We start from the raw sequence: 22,733 nt of genomic DNA on the forward strand, positions 1-22,733 counted from the left end.
ATTTAGTGGTTTAATACCGCCCCAGTGGTTAAGGACCCCCACTCCAGGAAACCCAGGCAAGCTATCCCAGGAACTATCCATGCCGTTGCCTCATTATGGCCTACCGCAGTTTTGTTAATTTATGAATATTAAGAAAGCCTGCAGTTTCACCGTGAATATGTTCACAAAGTCATTACTGAAATTCACAGGTATGTATAGTGCTAAGTAAAAAGGCTACAACATGATGTGCTAAGGCAACATCCAGCCAAATAGTTACTCAGGTTGGGCCCCAATGCCAGCAGATTAGAAAGTCATTTGGTTTTTCTTCAGATGTCCATTCCTAGTGAGGAATGGAACCTAGTGAGCTGTGCAACTACAACCCAGTGAGGGTGCAACTACATGGTCCATTCTGTCTTAGACATTAGGCTGAACTTCCTTTCCAGGAGGGAGTCAAAACTCCTTAATGTTGGCTTGAATTTCTAGAAAAAACCCAATCCGGGCCCTCGTGGAGTCCCCTCACTTTTCCAGCCCATTCGCTTAGTCCGATTCAAGTATTCCAACGAGGCTGCTGTGCTGTACACCACCACCCTCGCAGAGGGCCTTCTCATCACCTCCCGAGCAGGCAGCGCCGTGACGTCACGGCGTCGCGGGCGCGCCCCGCCCCTGCTCGGCTCAACGCCAGGGGACGCTCGAGGGCTGGGTCTCCTTGGCAACTACTTGCTCCGCCCCCTCAGGCCCTTTAACCTTTAGGGTGCTCGGGCGCAGAGTCCTTCGCACTCTTTCCCCTTTCCCCCTCCCCTTTCCCCACCCCCTCTGCCCCAGGAGTCAGGGCCGGAAGTGAAGATGGCGGCGGCGGCGCCTGGCGGCGCGGCTTCGGCGGAGCTGGTGATCGGCTGGTGCATATTCGGCCTCTTACTACTGGTAGGGGAGGTACTCGTAGTTTTCCCAGTGTTTGGACTGGTGGAAGAGAGGGCGGGCCCGGCCCTGTAGCTGGCCTTTCCGGGCCCGGGAGACCCTCCTCATTCCGCCCCGCCCCCGTTATAGTTTGGACTGTGGCGGAGGGGCGCGGGGCGGGGGGCGCGGGGCGGGGGGGGGCACGCTCCTCTGTTCGGGGGCGGGGGTTGCCCTGCGAGTGGGGAAGGGAGGCACTGATTCTCTGATTTCCGGCCGCCTTTCCTGTCTTTTCCCAGATGACGTCTAATGTTGCAGGTTTCCGTTCTCGAAACTCTTGGCCTTATCCCCGACCAGGGCACCGGGACGGGTGGAGTTTGGGGACGGTGGAGACCCTGGGGGTTGAGAAGGGAGAAGTAGCCTCTAAGTCCCCACGTGAGACGTGAGCACGAGGTGTGGGGCAGCAGCGCCTGATCTTCGCAAGTTCAGTAGCCGCTGGCCTTGAGCTGGAGGGGGGCCTCTTTGCTTCTTGAAAGGGGTTTTGTCCGTGTTCCTTACCCCTGGGGTTATTGAGTCTCCAACCTTCTCTACCCATTGTGCGATTCTGCCTTGATGACGTGAGGTGTTCTGACTTCCAGGTTTCACATTCCTTTCGAGTCTTTTTGATGGATGTAAAAATTTACGCAGGGGAGAGATCTGTAGTCCTTTTTACTGCCAGTATCAGGGTGTATATACTACAGCGTTTCAGAACTCAGGTGCTTTCTTTGCCGACCATCTTAATTCTGTTTATCTAGTGATCAAAACGTGGGCCTCAGTAGCCCCAGTGGCCTAGTTTTTACTTCCTTGTCTCATATTAAAACCCTTGGATTTATTTTATTTGGGGGTTCAATTTATTTCTTTCCATACCCTTCCCCGTTCTTGCCCTCTTTCTTCATTGTCTTTATCCTGTCCTGTTGTAGCTTTGTGACCCAGAGTATTTTGCTGCTTTGCATTACTGAAACAAACAAACAAAAAACAATCAACCGCCAAACACAGAAATCAAGGCTTGTATTTGTTAGATTCCACTGCAGTGTCTGCAACCTAGGTAGTAAGTGGTGTGTTTTGCTGGTAAATGTTTCAGCAGAAACTTTTCCCCTGACCAAAAAAAATTTAAAAAGTGTGAAAACTTATGGAAAGTTATCTCTTGCTACCATCACTCTCCCAGAAAATAATACTGCCTTTACACTGCAGCATACTTTACTCCTCTTAGTGGAGAAAATGGAAACAGTAAAGGGTGGCTGGCCTTGGCCCCAAAGCCCATCAAGTCCTGTACTTCAGGAGGTCACTTTTCAGGCCATTAATTATGGTTGGTTTAGGAAAAAACACATGAGTATGTAATGAGTATCAAAGTCTAGTGGGAGTATCTTGGCAGTTATCAGTTAATAAATGTTTAATGTCTGTGAGTCGTGCTATAAATTGTGGGAGGATGGAAACAAAATGGCCTTTAAGAGAGCCTGAATGGGCGCCTGGGTGGCTCAGTGGGTTAAGCCGCTGCCTTCGGCTCAGGTCATGATCTCAGGGTCCTGGGATCGAGTCCCGCATCGGGCACTCTGCTCAGCAGGGAGCCTGCTTCCCTCTCTCTCTCTGCCTGCCTCTCTGCCTACTTGTGATTTCTCTCTGTCAAATAAATAAATAAAATCTTTAAAAAAAAAAAAAAAAAAAAAGAGAGCCTGAAGAGGGGCACCTGGGTGGCTCAGTGGGTTAAAGCCTCTGCCTTCAGCTCAAGTCATGATCTCAAGGTCCTGGGATCAAGCCCCACATTGGGCTCTCTGCTCAGGAGGGTGCCTGCTTTCCTTCCCCTCTCTGCCTGCCTCTCTGCCTACTTGTGATCTCTCTGTCAAATAAATAAAATCTTTAAAAAAGGAAAAAAAAAAAAGAGAGCCTGAAGATAATGGGAAAACAAAAATTACTTTTTAAAAAAAGATTTATTTATTTATTTGGTTGGGGGCAGAGTGCAGAGGGAGAGAGAGAAACTCCAGGAAGACTTCCCGCGGAGTATGGGAGTGTGGATCCCCATGCCCTGCTAGATCCCATGACCCTGAAATCATGAAATCCCAACCATAGCTGAAACCAATAGCAGGCGAGACGCTTAACTGACTATGCCACCCAGGCACCCCAAGAATAAAAATTCTTAAAACAGGTATTTTAAGTACTGAAAACCAAAGTATGATTATATAAATGAGCTAGGACTTGAGAGTAGAGAGCAATGTTGGAAGGAAGTGGAATTGAGGTAGACTTTGGATAGATGAAGAAGGGAAGGTACTGAAGTTGGTGATAGTATAGAAGGAAAAGAGAAAATGAGAAGGGAATTAAGGAGTTTGAAACTAGATGTTGGAGCAGAAAAAATTAGTAATAAGGGCTATTTAATTTTCTGCAAAATTCTTTAATTCCTGGCGTATTAGAAGAGAGCTAGATTCTCATGTCTGCTTGTATATTGTTTTTTGAGTGTTTTGGTTGAAGTAAATGAAAAATATCCTATGTTAGTGATATGTACTTGGAAGCAGAGGAGTAATTTTTAGGTAACTGTGGATGTTGTTAAGTACTACACCAAAACTCAGTAACTGGAAACTTTCTAAAGGTTAGTTGAAACAATGGAATCTGAAACCCTATCATTAAACTTTTCATTCTGTTACGTTAAAATTTGTTGGTCCACTTCGCACTTTGGATCTTTTGCCCATGCATGGTTTTATAACATGAAGCATTGATTATTTAGAAAATCTGGTTCACTGAGTTATGCAGATATTCCAAATATGGATATATTTCATTACATAATAACAAAATATCCCATTAATTATATTACTGATCTTGTCAGAAGAAATATCGCAGAAATAAGTATTGAGAAACTGTCAGCTTTGCCATAATGGATACAAGTTTTCCAAAATTCTGAGTTTCATTGAAAGGATGAAATTTTATCATTGGGAACAGATACTGTCAATTGTTTTTTGTGAAGTGATAGGTCCATTGTTCATTTCAACAAAATATGCCAGATATCCAAGTCTGAATAACCATAATCACTTGTACTTAAAAGTGATATTCCTTGAATAGAATGTCTTATGTGGCTTTGGTCATGCTTTTCCTGGAGACAGCCATCACACCTTGATGTGCAGCTGGAGAACTCCAATGCATACTTCACCATTTCCCCCATGGAGTATTGAAAAGATTCAAGGGTTGAAGTTCAATAAAGTTAATTTTTACAGCTTCATTAAGATCAGTCTTAAGTTGTGTGTGTGGAGGGGGTAGTGAAGTATATAAATAACTACTGGCACAATTTGGTGCTATTGTCTTGATTCATGCTTAATTTGTCAGCAGTTTTACCACCGACTTACGCAGCATGAGTGCAGGTGTCAACATAATGAAAAAGGCAAATGACTTTTTAGTATTATGAGCATCGTTTTCAATTTGTAAATCCTTGGAAAAGGTTCTGGGAATGCTAGGGGTTGGAGGACTTCACACTTTGAGAACTGCTGCCAATAATCTACTGAAGAATCAGAACACTAAGATTGACTACTTGAGTGATCCTGGGCAAACAGAGTGGACTATACAGTGTCTTCTGCCACATGGGAAATGGTTAGGTTTGGTCCTTCCAATTCTATAATCTAACTTTGTCTCTTTTACGAAATCTAAGGGTTTCTTCCTAAGTCCCCCAATTACATTCCCTTTTGCTATATAAGACAGAGTCTTCATTACTGTAAAGCAAGTTTATTCTTGTTACTTAAAGTGATCATCACTTGGGAACTTGTTAGAAATAGTAAATATAAGACCCTAGCCTCCCTGAATCAGAATCTGCATTTTAACAAGATGCCAGGCAGTATATATGCTCATTAGTTTAAGAAACATATTCTCATTCCTACCTCTGCCCTAGTCATCAACCTTCACTGCTCATCAAAACCAACTAGGGAGTTTTTCAAAATCCTAATACTCAGGCCAATTAAATTAAAATTTTGTGGGAGGGACTGGGGCTTGTTCTAAACCTTTCTTTATGATTGTTAGCAAAATCACATATTTCTTTTATGAAATGCTCCTATGATCTTTCATATGACATTTTGTTCATATATATGGACATATGCAATTCATATGACAGTTACTATTTGGGAAGCAGTTACTGTGGCCAGGCACTGTGCTATAAACTCTTTACATCTTATTTAATACTTATAACCTGCTATGACGTATTCTTATTACTATTTTATAGACAATGACATTTGTTTTATTTTATAATACAGTAACTACTGATAGATTTAATATATAAACAAAAAGCTCTTTGGGGTTCTCAGTTTTAAAAATATAAAGGGATTGTGAGACCAAAAAGTTCAGGATCCTTTGGCTTAACTATTTTGGCTGGTTGCCCTTTCCCTGCTTGTCTGGCTGGTATTGGCAAACAGTTTCTTCTGCAGTAATACCTATCACTTTAAACTTTGTAAAAGTGCAGATCTTTTTGAAATCCATCAAAAAAATTATTGAATACTTTGTGTCAGGTTCTGCTAAGGATAGAATGATTAAGCTCAGCTTCTAGTGGCTTCAGAATAATTTGAGGAATGTTTTAAATATTTGTGAATTCATTAAAAAAGTCCATTAAAATATTAATATAAATTTGTGAGAAAATAATTTCCCCAAACTAAAATAAATTAGTAAGTAGACAGAAGTTGAACCTAGGTCTTTTTTTTCTTCCGACATTGGGGTTCCAAAGTCTATGGTCTGTTCTTTATTTTTTCCTGCTGTTCTGACACCAGCTGAAATGTTAGTAATATGAAGGAATTACATGAAACAACCTAGATAGTTTTAAAATAAATATAGATTTAAAACAACCTAGATAAATTTAAAATCTTAAGTGAAAGAAGCTATATAGGAACACTCAGAAGACCATACGCTATATAAGTACATTATGACATTCTGGAAAAGGCAGAAGTTATAGGGACAGATAATAGTGGTCATCAGGGGTGGAGAGTAGAGAGAGAGGGGTTAACTACACAGGCACAAAGGGGGATTTTTCTGTGGTGGTGGAGCTGTTCTTACATCTTGATTATGATAGGGGAATTTGGAAGCTGTGAAACAAATTAGCTGCTGTTGTTAGTTGCTCCTGAACAGGATACCCACAAAGGAATGTTCAAGAATGAAAGGACAAAACAATACTTTTGTCTCAGAGCTCTTAATAGAGTTTATTTAAAGCAATGGTTCTCTCTTATGGCTAAGTAATATTCCATTGTCATTTGCCACAACATGGATGAACCCGGGGCGTGAAATAAGTCAGAAAGAAAGACAAATACCATATGAGTTCACTTGCAAATGGGATATAAAAAGCAAAACAAAAAACCAGAAACAGAGCCATAAATACAGAGAACAAAACTGTAGGCTGCCGGAGGGGAGGGGATGAACAAAATGGGTGAAGGGGAGTGGGAGGTACAGGCTTCCAGTTACGGAATGAGTAAGTCCTGAGGATGAAAGGTACAGCATGGGAGTCAGTGATACTGTAGTAATGTGTGGTGACAGTTGGTAGCTACACTTGTGAGCATGGCATAGGGAGTAGAATTGTGGAATCACTATGTTGTAGGCTTGAATCTAATGTAACATTGTTTGTAAACTGTATTTCAATAAAATGGGAAACAAATAGCGGTGGTTCTCAAGTTTGGCTCAGATTGGAATCCTCAGGCTTTTTTAGTTTTACTTTTTATATATTTAAGATTTTATTTATGTGAGAGAGAGAGAACATGAGCAGGGGTGGTGGGGGGTGGGACAGAGGGAGAAGTGGACTCCCTGCTGAGCGGGGAGCCCAACATGGGGCTAGATCCCAGAACCCAGGATCATGACTTGAGCCAAAGGCAGTCGCTTAACTGACTTAGCCACCCCAGTGCTCCTCCTCAGGCTTTTAAAATGCTATTGCTTGGAGGAGCTTTACTCTGAATTGGTTTGTGGGGATGGCATTAAGGGTATTTAAAAAACTGCTCAGGTGATTGTTACACAACCTAGGCTAAGAATTACTGATTAGTACCTATATGCAATTCCCTAAATTTGAGTAGAGCAGAGCTTTTTAAAATGTAGTTCCTGGACCAGTAGCAGCCTTACCTGGTAAGGCTGTTACAAATACAGATTTTCTGGGCCTGCTCCAAACCACTGAATCTGAAACTGGGTGTGGGTCCCAGCATTCTCTACTATAATAAGCCCTCCACATGATTCTGATACTCCCTAAAGTTGGAGAATTGCGAGTAAAGTCCTATACTCCTTGTTAGTCATTAGAAAGGCATTGGTAACTATTAAGAGTACCTGGTGGATTAGAGGTTGTCATCCTTAATACAACTGATTGTATTTTTATCGCTGGAAAATTCCTTGCAGTGCATGTGTACTTATTTTAAATGTTCACTTTTCTTTGTTTAAGGTCCTTTAAAATTTGAATTGTAGTATAATGTGTTAATTGCATGGTGATTATCGGCAGTTAATCTTTAGCTGAATGGTATTCTTAAACTGTCAAAATGGGTCAGAAGTTAATTTCACTTCAAGTTATATTCTGTTAGGTTGGAGAAATCTGTAGGTAAAAACTATTCAAAACTAATTAAAACTATGATGTTGCATGAAAACATTAATGAGGTTCAATGAGGATATATGTAATTGAGCATTGTTATCAATAACTTTTGTGTGTGTATGTGTCTTTGCATCTAAGTGAAGTTGTGCTGCTTTCATGAAATGGGCTTTGAAAATTTATAAATCTTGCACCAGTTTATAAGAGGTAGTACACATTCCTTACATATCTAAAAGAACCTTCATTTGACAGTTTCCCATTGGAAACTTTCAAACACATACTATCCTCTGTGTAGAGAATACATAGGGCAGTAACAAAACATTTCTTTCTGTTCTCTTTCAGGCTATTTTGGCATTCTGTTGGATATATGTTCGTAAATACCAAAGTCAGCGGGAAAGTGAAGTTGTCTCCACCATAACGGCAATTTTTTCTCTGGCGATTGCACTTATCACATCAGCACTTCTTCCAGTGGATATATTTTTGGTTTCTTACATGAAAAATCAAAATGGTACATTTAAGGTAATTACTGTCATACTATGTGATTTTTTTCCCCCTTTCAAGTTCTTGGCAATTAAGTGTTTAAGTTTAGCAGTCCAGTATATATTGTGCTTTTATTGTTGTCTCCAGGGAAAGAATGCAAGTGGAAATGCAGCATAGAAACTGAGAATGGGACAACCATCATGGAAGACTAGAAACAAACTGTTAATTGACTTAAGAACTATTAATTCACCAACCCTCCAAATGTGAAGAATCCCTTTTGTTGATCTGAAAATATATTAAGTAATCGCAATAGTTTATTTTTGTGTCTCTTATAGCTCTCTTGAAGTTTGAGTTGATTTACATTAATGCAATATAATAAATAATTTAGCAGGGCTTTTGTTAGTGGTGGATCAAACTCTCAATCTGTTTCATATCAAGTACTTTGAGTCAGTATGGTATGCAGAAAAGACCACTAAGCTAGCTGGGAGTTACAAGATGTGACTTCTAGTCTTAACTCTTTACTGTCTAGGCTGTATCTTTGGCTAAATTAAGTTTTCTGGACTTCAGGTTTTTCATTTTTAAAATGAAGGGTGTTGAACTGGAAGGTTTCTGTGTTCCCTTTCAATTAACATATTTTTAAGTTTCTTTTTTGGGGGTTTCCTTTTTTTATTTAAATTCAGTTAATATATAGTGTATTATTAGTTTCAGAGATAGAGTTCAGTGATTTCATCACTTAACTTAGAACACCCAGTGCTCATTATATCATGTGTCTTTCTTAATGCCCATCAACCAGCTACCCCATCTGCCCACCACCCTCCCCTCCAGCAACCCTCATTTTGTTTCCTATGCTTAAGAGTCTCTTATGGTTTGTCTCCCTCTCTGATTTCATCCTGTTTTATTTTTCCCAGGTTTGTTTCTTTTACTAACCAGAATCATACCGTGTGTATTGTTCTTTGATGTGCTTGTTGGAGATGTTCTCAGCCTAGCACACTCCTTTTATCCATCATACATTCTACATAAGTAGTACCGCTGTTTTTGGTTGCTTTGTTCTGCTGTTATAATTATGCCACCTTTTGTGCACAGACTTGAGCGCAGGGACTGAAATTTGAGGGGAAGAGTGCCAGTTTGAGTGCTTGGCAATGTGAAGTGAAGGTATGCTGACTTGGCATTGATCAGGGGGCAGGCCATGCATGCTGACTCGGGCAGGGGGGTGGCTGGACTATGAATTTGGGACCCACAGACTGATGGTATTATGTGTGAGAGAGACGTGGCTCATTTTGCTTTTAACTTTTGTTTTTCTGGGAAACTCTCTCCTTCTATTCTAAATGAAAGCCTTCCTGGATAGAGTATTCTTGGCTGTAGATTTTTACCTTTTAAAACTTGGGATTTATCATGCTGCTTCCTTTTGGCCTGCAGAGTTTCTGCTGAAAAACCTACTGATAGCCATATCGGGTTTCCCTTGTATGTCACTGCTTTCCTTTCTCTTGCTGCTTTGAAAATTCTTTTTGTCTCTACTTTTAGCCATCTTATTTACTTTGTGTCTTGGTGTAGAACTCTTTGGGTTGGTTTTGTTGGGGACTTCCCAGATCTGGATTTTTCTTTCCTTCCCCAGATTCAGAAAGTTTTCAGCTATTATTTCCTCACAAAATCTTCTGCCCCCTTTTCTTGCTTTTCACCTTCTGGGATCCCTATCTTGCAACTGTTGTGCTTGACAAGTGTTGCTGAGCTCCCTGGGTCTATTCTCATTTTGTGTATTTTTTTCTTCCTTCCCGTCTTCTCAGCTTGATTACTTTCCATTACTCTGTTGTCCTCCAGGTGGTTGCTGTTCTTCTACTTCCTCTTATTTACTATTTATTCCAGGTAGTCTATTTTTATTTCCATTTAGTGAATCCCATAGCACCTATTGGTTCTTTTTTACGTCTACCTTCTCTTAGTAGAGGATCTTATGGAGGTTCTGCACTCCTTTCTCAATTCTAGCAAGTATCTTTATGAGTATTACTTTAAATTCACTATCAGACATATTACTCATCTCCATTTCACTTAGGTCTCTTGCTCTTATTTTCTTCCACTCTTTAATTTTGGACACATTCCTCTGTCTCCTCATTTTGTTTATTGCTGTCTCTATTTCTCTGTGTTAGGAAAGTTAGCTATGTTTCCCGCACTTGAGAGTAGTGGCTTCATGAAGAAGAGGTTCTGCAGCGTAATGTCTCCTTTTCACCAGAAAATGGTGCTTCAGGGGAGTCTCTGATGTGTGTACGAAGATGTCCTACCGTTGTGGTGGAGCTTTGTTTGCCTTCAGTTCAGCCTGCAATGGCTCTCTGCCAATTGTGGGCAGAGTCTGGTGCTGGTTGTGTTAGTGGTCCAGTCTGGGGCTGCCTTGGGCTTGAATTGAGTAAGACCAGGCATTTACCATTGATGAAGTAGCACCAAACTTCAGGCACTTTCCCTGTGTTGTTGTCCCATCTCCCCCAACCCCCCCTAGACCCCCGCCCCAGGGAAGGTTTTGTTGGTGGGCGGGGCCTGCAGTTAGACCAGCTGCCTGCCCCCAGCCCACTGTTGGGCTCATACTCAGACTGGTGTGTGGTTATCCTCCCCTCTCCCTGGAGCAGGACTCACTTTGGGGTGGTGCTGACCATTGTCACTGCCAAGCTTGTGGCACTGCTTTGAGGAGATCTTGCCAAGAGTGATCAGAGGGGGTGGATCTGCCTCACTGTGGCCTCTTGTCTATGTCAGCCTGCAGAGAGTCTGTTCTACCAGTTTTCTGGTTATTTTCTGGGTTACTTATGCTCATGTGGGTGTTCTCTAGATGGCCATGTGGCAAGAGGTGAGTGCAGGGTCCTCCTACTCCACCATCTTCCCAGCAGCCGTTTTTAAGTTTCTTAATAGCTTAAGTTTCCTTTTTTAAATAAGATTTATTTATTTATTTGAGAGAGACAGTGAGAGAGAGCATGAGAGAGGAGAATGTCAGAGGGAGAAGCAGACTCCCCATGAAGCGGGGAGCCTAATGCAGGACTCGATCTGGGTGCTCTGGGATCATGACCTGAGCTGAAAGCAGTTGCTTAACTTACTGGGCGCCCAACAGTTTAAGTTTCTTGATGTAGGAACTGTGTCTTCTTTATTGATGTATCCCAGGTGTTTAGCACAAAGTAGATACTTAAATACTTGAATGAAATATTATTTCAGATAACGCAGTGTTGCCTGCTTCCAAAATAAGTTCCTGAATTGAGCCAGTTGGACTTAAATAAAATCGTATTATTTATCTAGCAGAGATCACAAGTAGGCAGAGAGGTAGGCAGAGAGAGGGAGAGAAGGGGAAGCAGGCTCCCAGCTGAGAGCCTAATGCAGGGCTTGATCCCAGGACCCTGGCATCATGACCTGAGCTAAGGCAGAGTCTTTAACCCACTGAGCCACCCAGATGCCCCTGGACTTAAAAAATTTGAAAACATTTTTGTAGTTAGGTTTAGATATATTATGATTGCTGTGAAAATTAGTTATTTACTGTACGTTACTAATTTACTTATTTATTTATTTTTAAAAGACTTCATTTATTAGAGAGAGAGTGCACGTACCTTCCCTTTCTGGGAGCATGAGCAATGGGGGGGGGGGGGCAGAGAGAAAGGGAAGAGAACAAACTGACCCACTGAACACACAGCCTGAAATGCTGGATTCAATCCCAGCATCCTGAGATCATGACCTGAGCCCGTCAGGTGCTTACCCAACTTAGCCACCCAGGCACCCCAGTTAGCTCATTTATTTAGCAAGTATTAGTTGAGCACTTAGCATGTGCCAAGTGCTATATGAAGATAATAATTAACATCTATTGAATATTTACTCTGTCAGATCCTGTTCTCAGTGGTTAATAATATATTACCACTCTTTAACCTCCCAAACAACCCTGTGAGGTATAGTATTATCCATGTTTTTACGGATAAGAAACCAAAGTCTGGAGAGGTAAAGTAACCTCTTTAAGGTTATACAGCCTGTAGGTGTTATAGCCAAGATTTGAAGCTCTGCAATCTGGCTTCAGAGCTCTTTGTTCACTAGAATATATATATATATATATATATATATATATATATTCTCAGTGGGTACTATAAAGATACAGAGATAGATAGATCTGATATAGAAGTTGTATTATCCCTTATATAATTATTGATTGAATAGGAGATTTCTTCGTTTTGAATTTATAATATTTGGTTTGTTTAGATTTTGTAGGGGAATATGTTTCTTTGAAATTTCTAAGTATTTTCATGAAATTTTGAACTTTCTCTTAGATTACATAGTTGTTTGGGACTATGCTTAAATTAATAGTCACTGGGTACTAATTTTTGTTTGTGAGATGCAGTCTACTTGGTTGAGCAAGAGTTTGAGAATTCACCCACTACGAAAGCAAAACTATTAACCTGTAAAAAATTAGGGCACATGTTTTATTAACTGTTCCCTAAGGGAAGAAAATGTATAACTGTAGTTAATGTGCTTATTTTATATTTGCTTAATGTAAATGTGGTACCAGTAATTACAAGAGAAAAATGTTAGTTTTTTCCTCTACTTATTACAGACTTCTTTCTTTATCAGATTATTTATTAATTTTATGTTCTCCTTTTTTCTACTTTGCATTTACTTATCTCTATTTTGTTCTATTTTTAGTTACTTTAGAGCTGAGATAATATATCAGTTTTTGCCCCCCAATACTTTGATGCTTTTTTTCTTGGTATCTTAAAACATTTCTTCCCTTTCTTTCTCTTTGTTTTTTTAGGTGAGAGGCTGGGGGACTAGTGAAATTCATGAGTTTTCATTTGAAGGGCATCTTTGTTAATGCTTAAAAGTAGAACTGAATGGACTTTTAAAAAACTTTTTCCTAATAATTTGTAGAAAGTATTTTCTCCAAAGAGTTACTGATGAAATTTCTTGAGGTGCTTAGTGAAAGAAAAACAAATACAAATGTTTAAGAATTAGTTCTTCAGACTTCATACCACAATTGTAAGTTCAGCCATATTAGAGTAAAAGTATGCCATAATAGCTTTAACCTATCCTATCCTTCCTTATTACTTAGGAGAAATGTACAAGTTGGTAATTGTTTTCTATAATGAATTACATTTTATCTTAATTTTTATGATGTGCATTTCTTACTCCTAAATGAATATATGTATTCATTTTATCCATTTTCATCTCCAGTATTTTGAAGTCTTTAAATGATTGTAGTCTTGTTTATAAGATATAAATTACTTGGAAATTGCAGATGTCAGTGATTGTGAATGGAGGGTGCTCAAGCTTTCCTATAACCAGGTAGTAAACAATACTTTCTATTTTGTTAGTTCCCTTCTTTGCTTTCTCTTCCTCCTTATGGCAGGGGTATATTGTAATAATGCATGAGTTGTTTTCCATTTTTTTTTCTCTCTACACATGGCACTATGAATAATTTTAGCCAGATAATTTGTTTCTAGTTCTTTTACAGAACAATTAACTTTTCAGATTAAAAAACAAAACAAAACAAAACAAAAAACCTTAAAGAATAGCTGTAAGTGTTTTGTTACAGTGTCTTATATAGTTGTCCAATAACTTTGGATAATGATATAACACAAAATGTACAGTCACAAAAAAAATTAAAAATTGACATTATCATGAATAAGTATTTTTTATTTTATACAATGTGTAAACATTTTTTTAAAAAAATTAGTAGTTAAGGGGCGCCTGGGTGGCTCAATGGTTAAAGCCTCTGCCTTCAGCTCAGGTCATGATCGATCCCTAGGGTCCTAGGATCGAGCCTCGCATCGGGCTCTCTGCTCAGCAGGGAGCCTGCCTCCTCCTCTCTCTCTCTCTGCCTGCCTCTCTGCCTACTTGTGATCTGTCTGTCAAATAAATAAAAATCTTAAAAAAAAAATTAGTAGTTAAGATACGGCATTGAAACATTTTGTGTTTTGACAGCTAAAATGTTCATATCTAAATCCCTTCCTCCAATGATTAATCTCTCTTCATGGCATGTTGGTGTTGGATGTCTGGGTTTAACTCTCCAGTATTGCCTCATTTGTACTCTCAAACTGTGTCTTAGAAGTTTGTATTCTTCACTGCAGCTTAAATACATTTATTAATACCTATTAAGCGTAGAATATACCTGACACCCATGGGTGCGGGAGATTAATAAATGAGGCTGCTGTTTTCATGGAGCTTACATTCTGTGAGATCAGGCCGACAGTAAACAAAACAAGCTGACTTTAGAGCAATACGTTTTATGAGGAAATATAACAGATTGCTATGGAAGTCTAAGTTTTGGGTAATTCAGATAGGGGTACGGGAAGGCCAAATTGCTGAAACAGGTTACTCGAGATCAGACCTGGATGAGGAAGAACCAGTTAGGTGAAGGTCCAGAGGTGAAAGGGAGAGGGAACAGCAAATACAGAAGCTTTTAGACAGAGGTGAGTTTGGCCTATTTGGCTGAAGTGTAGTGTTGGAGGTTTCACTTTGGTACCAGCTAAGTTCAAGAGGAAGACGGGAGCCAAATTGTTTACGATGTTTAAGTCATGTTAAAAGAGCTGTATTTTGGACAAAGTACCTTCAGAGTGCCTATCCTAAATATTCAAGTGGAGGTGTCAAGTAGGGAGTTGGGAGTGGTGTTGAGAGGTGTAGTGAGAGGGGTAGAGAAGTGACTGCTGGTTTTGGTCAGTGGTGATCAAAGAACAAGAAAATAATTTCAGTGGAGTTTTAGGGTTGGAGTGTGTTAACTGTGGACAGAGTGATAGGGAATGCTGAAAACTTTTCTAGAACTTCTGTTTTCTAAGGGAGTAAGAAGTGGGGCCAAGGCGGGTATTTTTATTTGAGGTGGTTATGTGTATATCCCTGTGTTTAGTGGAAATTACCAGGGTTTGTTTACTTAAGGATTCAGTGGAGTCGGAGAAATTTTTAGAGGGAAGACAAGATAGTATTGCAGGTACAGTGTTTTTGAGAAAGCAAAAGGGTGGAGGTCTTAATGTGAAAGGAGTGACTATAAATAGGAGTATAGGTACTTGGCAGAAGGAAGGACTGACATTTGAATACAGATGGAAGTAGGTTTTAGATTTGGTAGTAAGTTGAGTTAGTTCCTGTCTTTTGACTCCAGATTGTTTTAGGGACCTCAAAGTCACTGTTTCTTAGGCGTTGACGTTTTGTGCTGGTTCATCTTTGTTGTGGATTTTGTCCTGGGCATCATAGACAGCAGATCTTTGCCTCTACCCGTAAGATGCCGCTAGTACACCCACACTCTCCTGACCTCCTGGGACTCTATTGCCAAATCCCTCTCGGGGACAAAGTCACCCCTGAGTGAAAGCCACTGGTCTAAGGTGAGAATATCAGGTGAAATTGAGGTGAGTTGTATACTTTTGGGTTGGGCTGAGCATTTCTAAAAGTCATCTTGAAGAATAGGAAAGTAAGTTTTACATACATGACCCACTGCATCTGTGTTCTGTGGAATTTATTTTCTTTCCCTTTCATCTGAAATATTCTTTAATATTCTCTAGTATTCTTTTTCTTCCAACCCTTCCAGTCTTAAATCACTCTGTAGTTTCTTTTGGTCTCTAATTTGGGAGGCCGTGGTCTAGAATATGTATCAAGGGTGTAGTGGTTCTCAAAATGTAAAAGGAGGAAGGTTTCATAAACTAAGCTCTTTTGACAGTATGTACCTTGGAGGCAAGACAGGGTATAAAAGCCAAATGCACTAATAGTACTTGAATGATGTTGTATATTCTATGCATATTTTTAGGCTTAAAATAGTAATGTTAATATTTTCTTATTACTGTAAGATTTGGTTTAACAAAAAAGAACTTGCAGGGTAAAAGGTTCTAAGTGTCAGTGAATCTTTGGCTTTAAAAAGCCTACATTCTTTCTTCTTTGAACTTTTTTCTGAGGTTGGGGTCTTGCTTAATTTTAAATTTAACTTAAAGTAGTTCTCAGTGGGTACATTAATACCTTATGGGACTATTTTGGAAATTGGAAGGTAGCTTGTGCAGGAATAGGTGAATTTCTTTCTGTTTCAAAAAATCGTTAAGATTCACAATTTTTTTATTTTTTATTTTTTTTTGGACAGAGAGACAGCACAAGTAGGGGGAGCAGCAGGCAGAGGGAGGGGGAGAAGCAGGCTCCCCCCTGAGCTGTCAGCCTGATGCGGGGCTCGATCCCAGCACCCCAGGATCATGACGTGAGTCGAAGGCAGACGCTTAATGATGGAGCCACCCAGGCGCCTCTCAAAAATCTTTTTAGAATTCTGTTTTGTGCATGTATAGTAACTAAAGAAACTGTTAGGAACTGAAGTTTTGATTATGTACATACCTCTTTGGATACTTGAATCATTGATGAAAAAATTTCCAGTTATTGCACAGAAACATCTCTAGTGCTTTCCATTTGGCAAAAGCACTGTTCCATTTTTTTTTTTTTGTTTTTGTATATGTATGGATATATGTATGAATGTTTTATTTTTTAGGCAAAAATTGCACGAGTTGAAACTCTTAGTTGTAGTTTATTCTGTGGCTCCCCCCTCCAAAAGTACTTCATGGATATCTACATATACCAGTTTATACAGATTTCATTGTTTTTAATGTCTATACAGTTTCTCCTCAGGCATTTAGTTTGTTTCTAGTTATTACTGTTTCTTAATTTCTTTTTTAAAAAACACTGCATTGAATGTTGCTGGGTTAGGACCAAAAGGAACAATAAACATTATTTGATATAAGCTGGAATTTATGAGGATTAGGGTCAGCAAGTTCACAGGTTCTTAAATTTTTGATATTCTGCGTTATTCTGTAGTAAGGTGAGCTTTCCCAAAGTACAGGTGCTTCAGCAGAGGTACCTCTACCTTCTTTGGTTCTCCCTTTTTACAAGGCAAGGAGAATGGCCTTGCAGATAGGTAAACAGTATGGACTTGGGTGCCAGGTGGCGTGAACTTAGATACAAGGGTGCATGAGGTGCTTGGACATTCCAGATGCTGAGCACCTAGAGACTTTGGGCCCCTTTAATCCTGTGAGTAATAGAGATGGGAAGAGCTCCTCCTACTGTATGGGAAGGGGAGACCCCATTTTGGTAGCTTGTTATGCAACCCAGTAAGAGCTCTTAAGATCATTCATTAGATGGTACTGTTTGTCTTTAAAACTTATCTGTTTACTGTTAATCTGTCCTGATTTGTGTGACTCTTTTTAGGATTTAGGATTTAGAATCTAGAATGTCTAGATCGTAGACGATTTTTCTTGCTGTGTAGGTGATGACTTTCCCTCTACATTTGCCATTAATAACATGTTTTAAATTTTGCCACTTGGGTAAATGAAAGGTTACTATAATAATAGATTTTTATGTCTTATTAATAAAATCTAGTAATGGGGTAAATTCCTCATAGTTGGTCCTTTACAAAAAATTTCCTAGCTCTTGCCTATATGTTCTACAGATGATTTTTGTAATTAGCGTGTCAAAATACTCTGCCTCTTAGTATATTGGGATTTGGATCGACAGTATATATAGTTTTTATAGGTTAATTTGGAGGGATTTGTTACTTATAATCTTTTCATGTAGGAACATGTGACTTCCGATTTATTTAGTTTTTTTTAATATTCTATAATTTAGTTTTCTTTAAAGAGTTAACAAAGTTTTTATTTAGCTTATTAAGTTTTTTTTTTATAATCTTGATTGCTATCGGAAAAGTACTATTTTTATTTTACTTTCTCTGTCAAGATTTTGCTTTTGTAGTGCTAAATTTGGATTTTCCACATTTTTGTTCTTTTAGGAATTTGTCAGTAAGAAATTCATAGATGTTCCTTGCTTAGAGTTCATTGTAGGTGAAAAAAAAAGAAAAAACCAGTTATTTTAGGAGATTAAAATGTTGATATCCTTCCTTAAGTGCCAGTGTAATGAGATGTTGATACCGTTTTGAGCTCTTAAAGTGTTTATAGGAAAGAGATGACCTGGATACTAATACTTAATAGCAGTAGTCACTTAGACTTTCCAGGTTTAATTTTTCATATGCATAAAGTTTAGGACATTTGACAAAAAGACTTGCCATTATAACCTGAGTTCTGATTCATTAGTATACAGATATTTTTTCTATTTGACAAGATTAATTTGAATTACGTTTTCTAAGTTAAATGACTAATTTAAAGAATACTTGTGTGGGATGAATGCAAAGAAGTTTAGATTGTTCTTTTACATATTTTTAAAAAAATATGTTGTGCTCAAATATTTTCTTTCTAGAATACAAATCATATTTCACTCTCTGTATAGAAATTCATCACTATTTTCTGTCCAAAAATACTTGGCATGTTCCATGAGTCCCTTAGACCTGTGTCCTTCTCTGCCTTGTTCCACCAGCTTTTTCTTACCTTCTAACAGCTATAATGAATCTATATTTAACTGCTTGCAGTTTTTTTCAAACTTTCCTTTGTGTTTCTTCTCTCTTTCATCCTTCCTACTGTTTTTTTCTCCTTTTCTCTGAGGATGACCTTTCTTCCTTCATTATTCACTTTAGAGTCATTTTGGGAAGCCGTCCCTGATCTTCAGGCCGAGTTAGATGCCTCCTGCTTATGAGTTTCCATAGAACTATATTGTCATTTTATCCCAGCATTTATCTATTGAGATTTGTGTGTTTATTTATCTGTTTTCTCAATTATTGAAGGCACAGACTTGGTTGAGTTGATGATACACTTGTGACATTGTCATATTAAAACTTAATCATAATTGCTAAACAAGTGGATGTTTCATTAATATTTCTATTGTTTCCTTTTATCCTAGGACTGGGCCAATGCTAATGTCAGCAGACAGATTGAGGACACTGTGTTATATGGTTACTACAGTAAGTATTTCAGTTTCATTTCTTATCTGGGCTGCTAACCAAGATGTAGAATTAAGCTGTGTATAAACATTTATTTTGATACCACACTTGTGATTATTGTTTCAACGCCAGGAGTAAGAAATACAGCCTTCATTCTTATAATCTGGAAACTTTGAACCTACTTTGCTTCATTTAAGCTCACTTGTAATGTCTTTTTGGAGTTTGAGTCAAGTTACTTTAAATCTCAAGTGTCTTCCTTTGTTAACAATACCAGTTTTCTACTTGCGCTCTTGATTTTAAAAATCTCAGTTTTCTAGACATTCTAGACATCCCCAGGGAGTTTGTAACATCAACTTTATTGTACTATACAGAGCCAGTTTAAGGGATTCTGGTTGATTAGGCCTTCCCTCTCCCTTCCTAAATGTTCAATTACAAAAGCTTTATAGTAAGCACCTAAGTGTTTCCCAGATTTTCTCTTTGAATGTGCATAAGACTTGTGTTTTTATAAAAGTATGTAAGTGTGGGGGCTTCTGGGTGGCTCAGTTGGTTAAGCATCAGACTCTTGATTTCAGCTCACGTCATGATTTCAGGGTGCTGGAATTCAGTCATGTCAGGTGTGCACTCAGCAAGGAATCTGCTTGGATTCTTTCTCTCCCTCTCTCTTTGCCCCGTTCCCCTGAGTGTATGTGTATTCTCACTCTCTCTCCTTAAAATAAAAATAAGTCTTTAAAAAAGTGTGTAAGTGCTGGGGCGCCTGGATGACTCAGTCAGTTAAGCGTCTGCCTTTGGCTCAGGCTGTGATCTTAGGGTCCTGGGATCCAGCCCCGCATCTGGTTCTCTGCTCAGCGGGGAGCCTGCTTCTCTCTTTCTCTCTCTCTCCGTCTGTCCCCCGCCCTTTGCTCTCTTACTCACTATGTCTCTGAAATAAATAAAATCTTTAAAAAAATGTGTAAGTGAAGGGATGTCATTTTTTTCATCAACTAATCAAGATGTTGAGTAAGATTTTAGTAGGACACTAAATTGGAAACTGAAAAATACCAGCTTATAGAAGCTTCTTTTGATGGGATAATTTTTTCAAGGGTTTCTTTGAATTTTATTTATTTATTTATTTATTTTATTTTTGGGTTTCTTTGAATTTTAATTTAGCTGCTTTGGCTCTACCTTTGCCTTTTCTCCTAATCTGAAATCTAAAGACCCATAAATTCTATCCCTTTGATGTGTACTTTAGAAATATTTTGTGGTATTTTAATGTAGAATTCATTATTTCTGATGAAGACATTAAATTTATATTTAAAAATATTTATATATAAATATAAATTATTTAAATATAAATTTGACCTCTTGTGTTAAAACCTTTGAAATGGTGCTATATTAAGCAAAATGTTGCCTTTCAATATAAATTTTGGGAGGATATGAAACACTTCAAAAACAATTGTGGGGGAATAGAGCCTCTCTCCTTTGTGACAGTAAAGTGTATTTACAAGATAAAGCAGCTTTTATCTTGGTGCAGTACAGGTCTCTGAGCCATATCTTATCACTGAATCTAGAGGCTACTGGATTAATCCATTGTAACCAAGGTTACAAAGACTTATAAATAAGAATGTTAATTCATGCAGCCCTTCCATTTATTTTATGGAGAGAATTAGGTCTACCAAAATGATTTTAGTGAGTGTTTTGCTCAATTCTCCTAAGGGTAGTATGTCCCAGGTATTTTAAATGCATGGGAAATAAGTTAATCATTACCAACAATAGCTGGCTAAGGAATTAGGGTTTTATTTTCTGCAGAACTTGAGTCATAGTTAGAAATGTAACTACCTTGGGATAGGATAGTTGAGATACTGATCTAGGGAAGGAACTTGTATGAAAAGCCAAATAATGATAGAAGATTTCTTGATGACTAGATCCAAAGCAGGGTTTATTCAATAGTATTAATGGTTGTTGTCATAAAGTAGTTATGTCCACTTTGACTTAGATGGTGACCTACAGTGAGGAGTCTAAAAGAATTGTATAGCTTCTGAAATAGTTCCTATCCTCAAGCCCAGCTGTTTCTCCAAAAATGCTAGATATTATCTAACTGCCTGTTAGCTGTCTCCTCCTGGATCCTGAGGACAGCATGGATTCCAAATAATTCAAAGCACTATTTTTATACATCCCCTCTTTGAGATTCCATAGTTCATCTAATCTCTCCTAACATACCAACACATTTCATTGTCTAACCTTGCCAAGAACTGTACGAGACTTTCACATTCAACATTTTACCTAATTTTCATGAATGTCATCTTTTGGGAAGTGTTTTCTACATTTTACAGATGGAGAAAATTGATATTTAGAGATATTAATGATCCCCTTGTTAGTGAGTGGCATAACCTAAAGTGGATTTTATTTCCTAAACTGGAGCTTTGTGACATTAAGTAAGCTGCCTTTTAATAAATGGTTCTGGGGATGTTTCCTGTGCGAATGCTTAGCAACACTGAACACCTAAGGCAGCTTCAAAAATCACCTGGGACCTTTTAAATAATAAGGAATGCTAGGTTATATCCAGAGAGATTCTAATTTCTGTTAATGAATTCCCTATTCCATTAGTGTCACCACTGCTGTATCAAATGTGTTCAGGTATTGGAAAGACATAAGGCTTAGGGTGGTGGCTTCAAGTTTTCCAAAAATCCTAATTTTCTTTTGAAAGCTTGGGTTTTATCATTGCCAGCAATTACTGTCACTTTTTTTCTTTGAAGTGACAGGGTCACTTTATTCATTTTTTGAAAAAGTCCATCTAATACTCAAGTCTAGATAATTATGGTTTGTCTGTCAGTTGTTCTTTCAAGTAAAAAAATGGTTTTCTTTGAAAGAAAGTGACTAGTGTAGCTAATAAGTAAAATAGCACAGTGCTTCTCACAAGTACAATTTATGTGTGCTTCCCTTCTCGCAGAATATTAAAAAGATGTGTACTCTGAGGTAGACATCTAATGGAATTATTACTGCTTCAAAAGGGACTTTTCTGAATGAAAGTGCTCCTCACTGGTGAGTGCTTGGTGGTGGAAAATTTAGTAACTGCTAGTGGAAAGGCTAACAACATTTTGGTATTAATGTGAAAATAATTTTCATGTTTTGGGTACTTTGGGTGTTTTTTTTTTTTTTTTTCCTGAACAGCTTGTAAAAGTCCGGTGAATTACTTCTTCTACCTACTGGTTCTCCTCTAGCTCTTCATTTGTTACGAACAGTCCAGTTATCTGAAACTGACTGCTAGGAAATACAGGTTCCTGCAGCTTGTTGAAGGGTGGGAGAGTAAAGTTACTCAATTCTGCCCTTTTGTCCTATATTTGTTTTCTTAGAAGGAGACCCCCTCATCTGAGGATGTTGTATGCATCCCAGAAACATTTCAGTCCTTTTTTCCTTTTTGAATGTTTTGTTTCTTCATTTATGTCTTTAAACTTCTTTGATATTTTCCTTTAAAAGCCTGCTCTTATCTTACTTTTTTGTTCTCAGTTCTGTTAATCCTATGTTTGAACCTATTGAAGATTTTATTTCTTACATATTGTGTTTAGCCTTTTATCTGAGTCCTATTTTTATGTTTCAATTTATTTTTACCTTCAAATTTTTACTTTCTATGGTACTTTATTATAAGTGTTTATCCAGTATTTTCTCTAACCATTCTTGAAATTTTAGTTTTAACTCTTTCTCTGAATACTTTAAGTGAATTTTCATTTTAATAGTTTTTCTAACTTTTATGTTGATTTTGCATGTATACAGAAGTTGTAGAAACAGAGAGAACTGAAACCATAAGACTTACGCAAGACTGTTGTGTTCAGGCTTTTGTAGTTGTCCTATGACTTTATCCTACAGGCACTTTTTTCAATTGACACTGATTCTTGGGCTGTCATTTTTTGTCTAGATATCAGTTGAATTCATATGTATTGTTTTCTGTTTGGCTGCAGTGCTCAGCATTATATTTGAGGCTGATCTGTATTGTTGCAGGTAACAGTACTTCATTGATTGTCATTGCTGTAAATATTCCACTGTTTATCTGTTCTAAAATTGATGATTAGTTAGGTTCAGTTT

The 22,733-nt window shown here is 38.3% G+C and overlaps 1 protein-coding gene across 2 annotated transcripts in view; it reads left to right on the plus strand.

The window, feature by feature from the left end:
- The first annotated feature begins 643 nt into the window (after positions 1-643).
- The window catches only part of LMBRD1 (LMBR1 domain containing 1), a 134,373-nt gene continuing 112,283 nt past the window's right edge, over positions 644-22,733 (plus strand). The window contains exons 1-3 of one of the 2 annotated variants that reach the window (XM_059400176.1): positions 644-900; positions 7,760-7,936; positions 18,638-18,698. In XM_059400176.1, the coding sequence (XP_059256159.1) occupies positions 823-900; positions 7,760-7,936; positions 18,638-18,698 (316 nt within the window). In that variant the 5' untranslated portion in view covers positions 644-822. Of the gene's footprint in view, positions 901-7,759; positions 7,937-16,013; positions 16,065-18,637; positions 18,699-22,733 lie in introns of those variants that run through there. The other variant, XM_059400177.1, reaches the window with a different exon arrangement.

Source organism: Mustela nigripes, chromosome 5 (genome assembly GCF_022355385.1).
Source record: "Mustela nigripes isolate SB6536 chromosome 5, MUSNIG.SB6536, whole genome shotgun sequence".
Classification (NCBI taxonomy): Eukaryota; Metazoa; Chordata; class Mammalia; order Carnivora; family Mustelidae; genus Mustela; species Mustela nigripes.